The 11,155-nt window shown below is 34.6% G+C and overlaps 1 protein-coding gene across 1 annotated transcript; it reads right to left on the bottom strand.

The window, feature by feature from the left end:
* Positions 1–1,431: 1,431 nt before the first annotated feature.
* On the bottom strand, positions 1,432–1,587 carry LOC138929817 (ATP synthase subunit epsilon, mitochondrial-like). The gene has a single exon (XM_070289478.1). The coding sequence runs from the start codon at positions 1,585–1,587 to the stop codon at positions 1,432–1,434; it is 156 nt and encodes a 51-aa protein (XP_070145579.1).
* Positions 1,588–11,155: the final 9,568 nt, after the last annotated feature.

Below are 11,155 nucleotides of genomic sequence, written 5' to 3'. Positions count from 1 at the left end.
TATTATCTTATTTCATTCTTCACTTAGAGTGATATCAGTGACTGAAAACAGTATTTAACAAGTGGATACAAACATACACACACACACACACACACTAATCATAGCATATTTTTAGGAAAAATGACACTACCAATACAAAGCATACATTTTAAAATCTTATGTAAAAAGTCAGTACTAATAAGATATATAGACAGAGCACTGAATTTTCTCTCACTTAAAGTATGTCATGTGTGTCAAAAAATTCTGTAAGAAAATAAAATATTCAGCTAGTGAATATTAGTTGATTGAATATTATTTTGACTATTACCTTATTTTGATTTTAGAGATATACTCTTCTATGTCGATAGACATTTTTGTTTGTGAAGGTAAGCTATATATTTTTCAACAAAATACTAAATTCTTCTAGGGAAAAATCCATGCCTTTGCTTTATTTAAATATCAAATATAGTGTTAGGCACATAGCAGTCTTTTAAGAAACACAATAGAACCAGATCAGCTAATTCAGTGACTTGTTAATTACGACAAGAAAAGCTGAATTACAAATACCTATTTTACAATTCTAAGGGTGAATGTGCTTTTGAAAACATTTTGGTTATTTTCTTTTTCTTTAATATTCATCTTTCTTCATCAATATGTGGTCTAAACACATACATCTTTCTTCTTTTTAAATTAATTTTTATTGGAGTATAGTTCTAAAATGTGTTGTTTTCATGGTGCAGCAAAGTAAATCATTTATATGTATACGTATATCCACTCTTTTTTAGATTGCCTTCCTATTTAGATCATCAAACAACTTAGAGTAGAATTCTAGTGCTATACAGTAGGTTCTCGTTGGTTATCTGTTTTATACATAGTAGTGTAAATAACATACATCTTTCTTTTATATAAATTATCTCTGATGGAAATTGGTAAATGTTAACATAAGTGTGTTTACATTTATTTGAAACTATGCATTTCTACATGTTGTCTTAGAACAAACACCAAAATATTAGCTGTGGCTAATTTTGAAAGAAAATATTAAACACAATTTTTTTTTCTATTTTAGAGTTCTTCTGTGTTTTTCTTTATATTCCAAAATATATACTATAGTCTTGGATTTCTTCCATAAAATAAAAAAGTAATGTTTTAAAAGACAGTAGTTGTCAAACCCTTAGTCTAAGGTCTTCAGAAAACTTGATCAACATCAAAGACAGAAATACTTTCTCAAAGTCTTAATTTCACTTATTATTATGTTTTCTTATATCATGCATTTATTTAAACACTTGTGAAATGATATATTTTTGAGCCATACTTCAAATTACTGGCAATGTCAGTCTATGAAATAGACAGGTATTTTTCCTCCCATGAAGTGAGATAATTTTCAATCTGCCATAACATGTGCTTACACATCTTCACTTTTAAAACATAGCATTCAAGTTAAGTCAGGGCAAATTATTCCTTTTCGACTTTTACAACTTTTATGCTGCTGCCAGAAGTCTTCTCGGCATTTGCTTTGAATTCTGTCTTCAGTGTATCTCTCATGGCTTTTGCACAGATCTGGGAGTACCAGAGGTAGTTGAGTCCAAACTGTTGCCAATACGCTGCCATGATGTTACAAGAATGGAGTGCCTCCAGCCGAATCGCAAAGATGAGGTCAATGTCAGCTCAGTGAACAGCCTAGCTTGGGAAATGATATCTTTAGCTCTAGTACTTGAATATATAAAATAAAGGATATAAAGCACTTGGGGAAATTTATTCTGTTAACTTCCTATTACACTTTCTTGTTGTTTACTGTTAGTCATGAATTCTGTTACTTCATAATTATGCTATATTTTCAGGTCAAGAGAGCTAATTTATTTGAAACAACTCACATTTTGCTCTCCACATTTTCATATTCCAAGATTTGGGGATGTTAACGAAGGTATGCACAAGCCCCTCACAGACAATTTCTTTTTAGGTTAGAGAGTGCCCAATCTGATAATTAATCAGCCTACAGCCCACTTGGCTGGAATTCTCAGGGAGGCTGGAATTATGCCTTGTTCTCTTTTCTATATCTGTTAACTTGTTCCGTGTAAGGCACTTAGCACTGACGCCATAGAATGGAAGTTTCCAGTTTGCTGGCTTTCCTGATGGGTGCCTATCAAGACCTGATAAATCCAAAGTCTTCAACATCTCAATTAATAACATCTCAATCATGCTACTCTTGAGCTATAATTTGTGGATTTATCCTTAGTTCTAATCTTTCCCCACATCCTACACGTCTGTATACCCGAAGTGTGTCAGGAATCCCAACTTCTCGTTGCATTCACAATGATCTCACACTTCTCCGCTCTTATTTAAAGTACTGTAATATCCTCTTGATTTCCTACTTCCACTCCTCTACCCTACATTCTGTTTTCTCTAGTGTAGCCAGAATCATTCTCTTAAAATGGAAATTAGTTCACATCTTCCGTTTTCAAAATAATTTTTGTGTTCTTGTTGTTGTTTAGTCACACAGTTGTGTTCAATTCTTTTGTAGCCCCATGAGGCTCCACTGCAGTTCCAAAGCATCGATTTTTCAGCACTAAGCCTCCTCTACAGTCCAACTCTCACATCCATACATGACTATAGTTCTGATAGCAATGTGCTTAATAATCTATGACCCTTTAATTAATAAAATGAGGTTCCAGTTTCTTAACAATTCATTGAAGAAAACTACTTTTGAGGTAAAGAATATGACTTTATTTAGAAAGCTTACTGATCAAGGGAAACTCCTTTAAGCTTAACTAATAGACCACCTGACCTGCCTCTTGAGAAACCTATATGCAGGTCAGGAAGCAACAGTTAGAACTGGACATGGAACAACATACTGGTTCCAAATAGGAAAAGGAGTACATCAAGGCTGCATAATATAACCCTGCTTATTTAACTTATATGCAGAGTACATCATGAATCCTGGGCTGGAAGAAGCACAAGCTGGAATCAAGATTACTGCAAGAAATATCAATAACCTCAGAAATCCAGATGACACCACCCTATGGCAGAAAGTGAAGAGGAACTAAAAAACCTCTTGATGAAAGTGAAAGTGAAGAGTGAAAAAGTTGACTTAAAGCTCAACATTCAGAAAACGAAGGTCATGGCATCTGGTCCCATCACTTCATGGGAAATAGATGGGGAAACAGTGGCTGATTTTATTTTTGGGGGCTCCAAAATCACTGCAGATGGTGACTACAGCCATGAAATTAAAAGACACTTACTCCTTGGAAGAAAAGTTATGACCAACCTAGATAGCATATTCAAAAGCAGAGACATTACTTGCCAACAGAGGTCCGTCTAGTCAAGGCTATGGTTTTTCCTGTGGTCATGTATGGATGTGAGAGTTGGACTGTGAAGAAAGCTGAGCGGTGAAGAATTGATGATTTTGAACTGTGGTGTTGGAGAAGAATCTTGAGAGACCCTTGGACTGCAAGAAGATCCAACCAGTCCATTCTGAAGGAGATCAGCCCTGGGATTTCTTTGGAAGGAATGATGCTAAAGTTGAAACTCCAGTACTTTGGCCACCTCATGCAGAGTGACTGATTGGAAAGACCCTGATGCTGGAAGGGATTGGGGGCAGGAGGAGAAGGGGACAACAGAGGATGAGATGGCTAGATGGCATCACCAACTGGATGGATGTGAGTCTGAGTGAACTCTGGGAGTTGGTGATGGACAGAGAGGCCTGGCATGCTGTGATTCATGGGGTCTCAAAGAGTAGGACACAACTGAGCAACTGAACTGAACCGAACTGAACTGAATCAGGCAAGAATTATTAAAACTGTTTAAAACTCACTTTTTTTGCATGATGAAGAGCATTGAAACACACAGTCTTTTATAAAACAGACTGCCTTACCAGTAAAATTAATTTAATTTATGAATGTAACTCTAAACAAGGAAATATTCATAATGGTGACCTATATAAACAATTAAATAGCAAATGTTTTTATATAAATGGCACATTCATATTAGATGGTGAAAACCTGTTATTCAAAATTATAATGTAACAGAGATATTAAACAGATAAATAAATGCTAATTAATTTTAACAAAACATATAGTGTAGTATTATTCCATTTTCAGGTGAGAAAGTAAGGATTTTAGTCAATTCCCTAAGGTATGAACAAGTGAAATTGCATGCCGTTTGTTCCCTCTTCATACTTTCACATATACCAATATTTTTCAAAAACTCTTCTATTATCCATATCTTCCTCTTACAAAATTATTTCTTTGTTTTAATTTTCAAAATTTGCATCTTCTCAGCTCTTATTCCATGTCACCTGATCACTTTTGTCTTCACAGGACTTAAAAAATGTATTTTTCCCTTTAGTGCAAACCTTATATTTTCTACAAATAGAGCATTTAAAGATAATAGTTAACTGACATGGAGTACACAGTTTCTTTTTTAATTATAGCTTTATTGAGATATACCTGACATACATTAAAGTGAAAGTGAAGTCGCTCAGTCGTGTCTGACTCTTTGCCACCCCATGGACTGTAGCCTACCAGGCTCCTCTGTCCATGGGATTTTCCAAGCAATAGTACTGGAGTAGATTGCCATTTCCTTCTCCAGGGGATCTTCCCGACCCAAGGATCAAACCCAAGTCTCCTGCATTGTAGACAGAGCTTTACCGTCTAAGCCAATGCGCATATATAAAGTGTTAGTTGATAAATTTAGAGATACATATATACATACATGTATAATCACAAATCACCATAAAAATCACATTCATCAATCTCAAAACTTTCTTTGTGACTTAGTTTCCTTTGTGCCTCTCCTTCCCTGCCCCTTGCCTAAGACTACAATTGGCAGGGGTAGAATAATAGGGACTGAAGAATAATTTGCATTTCTAGAACTTTATAAAAATTAAATCAGTCAGTACTTATTCTCTTCTATATTTTGCTCCCCTTCTTTATCTCAACAAAATTACTGTAAGCATCATCTGTGCTGTTGCAAGTATCAATAGTTAAGTCCATCTTTTTGCTGAGAGTTTTTTTCAGTGTACATATACAGAACAATTTGTGTTCCATTCACCTGTCGACAGGATCCAAATATTTCTTCTATTCCATTGCTCACCTTTTATTCTTGTGAAATTTTGTTCTTATGAAGTGTAGTCAGATTACCACTCTTCCTATTTATTTACTTTTTTACCTCATTTTATTAGTTTTCATAAAACTTTTGTGCTGAAAAATAGAATTCTTCCACACATTCATGGCAAAAATAGTCTAAATTTCTTCTCATGTGTTCAATATGTATTTTCCACAGTTTAAAAAAAATATGAATTTTAGGATCCATTTTTCAAGTTCTATAAAAATTATCTAATGGATGTCTATCAGAACTACAGAAAATTTACAGATTAGTTTTGTAAAATTTGACATATCTTTAATATTGTCTTCCTTGTCTTAGATTAGTGTCTGGCATCTTTCTTTTGTTCCAGATCATAAAAGGAATGTTACTAGGGTTTTCTTGTAGTATGACATAGTCTGGTTTTGTGGTTAGAATAATCTTCATTTCTTTCTGTTTCTTTTATCAGGTATTTTCCCCTTATTAATTAGCTAATATTTAAAAAATTAAAAGTTGTGTGCTGTTTCTTTAGAGAACATTGCATAAATACATTTATAAAGTCCAAATATTCCTTCATTTTTGGATTATTATTGTTTGTTTTTTAATATTTAGTGTCTCACTTTATTTTAGACAGTCCATTTTTGCTTAAATTGTGTTTTGTCTAATATTAATACCATAGTGTAGACTATCTTTTCTTTGACGAATATTTCCATCAGGAATTTTCCCAACAATTTTATTTTCTATGCTGCTCTAGTGCAGAATATAATTTGAATAAAAACACACAGAGAGGCACACACAAACTAATCTCTAAGTGTTTACATGTAAATTTAATCTGCATAAATTTACTGTGATTACTTAGTTCTATCATCTTACTTAGTGTTTTTTAATTTGCTTTGTGGGTTTGTTCTCTCCTTTCTTTACATTGATTCTATTGCTTATACTTATTTTATTCTCATCACCCTCTGCTTGATTAGTAAAATGGCCAATTTTTAATTTATATATATGTAATTTTCATAAATTGAATGCAGAAATGATCCTTTTTCTTCCTTGTTAGTATAATCTGGAATAATAGCCAAATAATTTTTGAATCACCTAAATTCATTTATTCACATCAATCAATAAAAATTTAATAAAATATTTTACTGATAACAGCTCACTCTAGTTTCATACACACTAAGATTTCTCATCCCGATTTACCCTTTTCCTTTACTGCTTACATACAATGGACTAATATATTTAGTTAGCTATTAGTACAACTATTATTTAAGAAATCTACACTATTTTTGATAGCTTTGAATTTATTTTATTTACTGGTCAAAATATGCCATGTATTCCAATTTGAATCTATTTTTCTATAGGTCTAAAGATATTTCTACTTTTATATTTCAAATATAACTGGCCTGATCTTCCATTTATTTTCTACTTTCAAACTTGACATAAAATAATATCATCTACAGTTATGGCATGTTTAACATTTGCCAGATTTTTTTCTAAGCATTTTGAATGTTTCAACTAATTCAATCTCACAATAATAATGGTTCAAAGTTGGAATGATCATTGTCATTATTTTGCAGAGTTTCATAGTACTTTGGAAAATATTTAATCATTATCTTGCAAATTGAAGCTGTACTCATTAAATAATAACCTTCCAGTTACCTTTTCCTCTTACCCAGGCAACCATCATTTTACTTTCTGTCTCTATGAAGTTAGCTTTTCTAGTTATCTTCAGTTCACTTCAGTTCAGCAGCTCAGTCGTGTCTGACTCTTTGCGACCCCATGAATCGCAGCACACCAGGCCTCCCTGTCCATCACCAACTCCCGGAGTTCATTCAGACTCACGTCCATTGAGTCCGTGATGCCATCCAGCCATCTCATCCTCTGTTGTCCCCTTCTCCTCCTGCCCCCAATCCCTCCCAGCATCAGAGTCTTTTCCAGTGAGTCAACTCTTCGCATGAGGTGGCCAAAGTACTGGAGCCTCAGCTTTAGCATCATTCTCTCCAAAGAACACCCAGGGCTGATCTCTTTCAGAATGGACTGGTTGGATCTCCTTGCAGTCCAAGGGACTCTCAGGAGTCTTCTCCAACACCACAGTTCAAAAGCATCAATTCTTCATCGCTCAGCTTTCTTCACAGTCCAACTCTCACATCCATACATGACCACAGGAAAAACCATAGCCTTGACTAGATGGACATTTGTTGGCAAGTAATATCTCTGCTTTTGAATATGCTATCTAGGTTGGTCATAACTTTTTTTCCAAGGAGTAAGCGTCTTTTAATTTCATGGCTGCAATCACCATCTGCAGTGATTTTGGAGCCCAAAAAAATAAAGTCTGACACTGTTTCCACTGTTTCCCCATCTATTTCCCATGAAGTGATGGGACCAGATGCCATGATCTTCATTTTCTAAATGTTGAGCTTTAAGCCAACTTTTTCACTCTCCTCTTTCACTTTCATCAAGAGGCTTTTTAGTTTCTCTTCACTTTCTGCCATAGGGTGGTGTCATCTGCATATCTAAGTGAAGTGAAGTGAAGTCGCTCAGTCGTGTCCGACTCTTTGTGACTGCATGGACTGTAGTCTACCAGGCTCCTCTGTCCATGGGATTTTCCAGGCAATAGTCCTGGAGTGGATTGCCATTTCCTTCTCCAGGGGATCTTCCCAACCCAGGGATCGAACCCAGGTCTCCCGCATTGTAGACAGACACTTTACCATCTGAGCCACCAGGGAAGTCATTGATATTTCTCCTGGCAATCTTGATTCATCTTACAGAAGTATAATTATACTATATTTGTCATTTTGTGCCTCGATTATTTCACTTAGTTAATGTCTTCAAGGTTCATCTACGTTGCTTCGTGTTTCAGAGTGTTCTTCCTTTTTAACACTAAATAATGTTCCATTGTATGTATGTATTATTTATTCATTCATCAGTTGATGAATGCTTGGGGTGATTTCACCTTTTGACTATTGTGAATAATGCTTCTCTACACATGGGTGTATAAATCTTGTTTGAATCTTGGCTTTCACTTCTATAAGGTATATACTGAGAAGCAAATTCCTGGATCATGCAGAAATTCTTTTTTTTAATTTGTTGAGGAATCACTATATTGTTTTCCATAGAAATTGCACCATTTTACATTCCCACCAGAAATGCACCAGTTTCTCTGCAACCTTGCCAACACTTGTTACTTTTTTTTTGTTTTGGTTTGGTTTTCTTAGAACAATCCTGCTAGTCTTGTAGAGAATTGTTAGTCTAGTCTCTCAGCCGTGCTCAACTCTTTGTAGTCCCCTGGACTCTAGCATGCCAGGCTCATCTATCCATGGGATTTCCCAGGCAAGAATACTGGAGTGGGTTGCCATTTTCTTCTCCAGGGGATCTTCCTAAAGCAGGGACCAATCCCATGTCTCCTGCATTGCAGGCAAACTCTTTACCATCTGAGCCACTGAAACTTTTATTTTCATTTTCCTGATGATTAGCCATATTGAAGATCTTTTGACCATTGCTTATTGACCATTGGTATATCTTCTTTGGAGAAACAGTTATTTAAGTTCATTGCCAATTGTTAATTAGGTTTTCTGATTTTTTTCTGTTATTCAGTTGTAGGAATTCTTTATACATTTAGAGATATCAACCACTCTTTAGACATATCATTTTCAAAGATTTTTCAAGTAACTTTCAAGGATAAAAAATTATGTTGGCCTGAGATACCTACAAAGATCACTTAATGAAGTAGAAAATCAAGCAAAATAGCCAAGACACTCTAGAAAATAGTGCAAGCCACTGATCTTTAGTTTGTCAAGCTTCCTTCAAATATTCAAGTATAGAAAGATCAGTGTTAAACATGTGAGAACTTAGGAAATATTGTTTCTACAAATATGTCATAAAAATCTACCAATGTAATAACTTCAGTCAACAAATGTAAATGATGAACAAAGATTATGTTTATGTGTATAATGAAGGTTAAAATAAATACAGACATAAGAATAAAAGAGAAGGTGATATAGGTTATTTCACAGTAGAAGTGATATTCTTTAAAAAAAAATTAAACATTAGTGAGGAAAATGGTGCAAAAAATAAGTTACACTGATGACATTATTTGCAAGACTCAGTAGCAAAAGGATATAACTTCAAGCTGAAAAATCATATTCAAATGTTAATTATATTTAATTGTAAAAGATAAGAAATTTGAAAATTAATACTTTCAGAGGAGTGCTACAAATTAATTAACATTTTCATATCCATTGTATTCTCCTTTTTAAATGGAAAACCAAAAAACTGTGCAAGACTAGGAATGCAGAGATTGCAAGAAAAGAGGAAAAATGTAGGCATTTAAATAAAAACAGCAAAATGGTATTAACATGTAAGTGGATTTAGTAATAAAGCACAGTGTAGGAGATAAAATAATACTGAGAGCTTTGATTAGAGAGGTGATAAAAGAAGGGTGGTGCTTTCTAAGTTAAGGAAGATTAGCATAAGAGGAGAGTTGAAAAGAAAAATGAGTGTTTCTGCTTTTCTATGTTGATACTGATTTATGCAAGTTAGCACCTGACTCAGGTCAATTCTGATTCCAAGTGACTCAAAGTAAGAATGCAATATTCGATAGGAAGGACAAATTCAAGGGACAGATATCGATCAAATTTGACTTCTGATTAGTCATGGAAAGAAACATAGACAATTCGCAGAAAAATAAAGTCAACAACATGAAATCCAGGAAATGGGGGGCATCGCAGATGTGAGACAAATTAACAGATGTCAGAAGGATGAAGGAAGGCTAAGTAGATGGAAATAAGTCTTGACATTGGCAATTCTGCTGGAGTTACAAGGGGACTTCATGTATCTATTAAGAAATATAGTTGCTCTCTTTTCTCAATACTAAATAAAGAGCATATTCCAAAGGAGATATATGAAAACACATCAAGAAATGTTTCTAATCTATGAGAATTAAATTAATCAAGCTAATAATATACTGTAAAATAGGCCTGAAATGCTATAAGGAAACATGGTTGAGGAAGGTAGAGATAAGAGTTGTGATGAACATTTACTCAAAATGAAGTGTGTAACACAAAACAATAAGCAGGAATATATGTACATATAATTTTCAATATATAGTAATGAGTTAAATATGATGAGAAAAAACAGGGTTATATCCGCTTGTAGTGTTTTTATTAAATAAGAAAAATGCATCCAGACTCACATGTGTATTTTGGAGGCTATTATAAAGATACACACATTTAAAGAACACGGCTAGCTTTTATATAAGACTAGGATAAAAAGGATTTTGAGAAAAGAGGAATAACTTACAGCAGGATATAAACTATGGGTACAACAATGAGTAGATATTCTATCTAGTGAAAGAAAAACAAGAGAAACTAGGCTTACTGTAGAGAAAGGGATTTAAATTTTGCATAAGTTAAAACTTCCTAACTAAAAACGTTTTGAGATACTGGTTGGATATCTTTCTTGGTTTAATTTTGAAAATTATTAAGTCAGATTCTCATTTGTGTTTTTAATAATGCCAAAATTGCATAAGGCTGAACTCTGAATGTGTTTGCTTGTCACATTACTGATAGCGTTTAAACCGTTGTCTCGCTGATCCTGCTGACTATGCCAATTGTCTCACTATATCTCACTGTATACACAGTTCATTGAACCCATAGTAGGCAAGGAGTGAGCAGGGATGCTGGAAGAAAACTCCAGGAGAGGGAGGAATTGCAACCATATTTATTCTTTCCTGACTGGCACAGCAACCTTAGCAACAGACACGCTGTATTCTCTCCTTTTGTGATTGACATAGTGGACACAGCCTCACTGCCATGATGAAGCCTGAACGTAGCCCACAGGACATTTTCAGGTGGAGCTTATATGTGCTTTCAGAACAAAAGTAGCCCGTGACAAAAAGGGTACCTTGTGAGGTGCGTGCACAGTGCTGTCAGTGGACTCAGCTGTTACATAATCATTATTTACAAAACGCGGGACGAGAGTGAGAGGGCATAGGGTGAGAGGCATGACAACTCCATCTTGTCTAATTCGCTCTTTCCCTACAAATATTCAAAGACTTCTTGTGCCAAGAATGCTGATCATATTATCTATATCAAGTTTACACAAG

The sequence above is a fragment of the Ovis canadensis genome, chromosome 1 (genome assembly GCF_042477335.2).
Source record: "Ovis canadensis isolate MfBH-ARS-UI-01 breed Bighorn chromosome 1, ARS-UI_OviCan_v2, whole genome shotgun sequence".
NCBI classification, from domain to species: Eukaryota; Metazoa; Chordata; class Mammalia; order Artiodactyla; family Bovidae; genus Ovis; species Ovis canadensis.
The sequence above is the reverse complement of the archived record's forward strand: the minus strand, read 5'-3'. Positions and strand labels throughout refer to the sequence as shown.

What these genes read in the sequence shown, in the direction of transcription:
- LOC138929817 (XM_070289478.1), bottom strand. Translation starts at nt 1,587, where the DNA reads ATGGCAGCGTATTGGCAACAGTTTGGACTCAACTACCTCTGGTACTCC.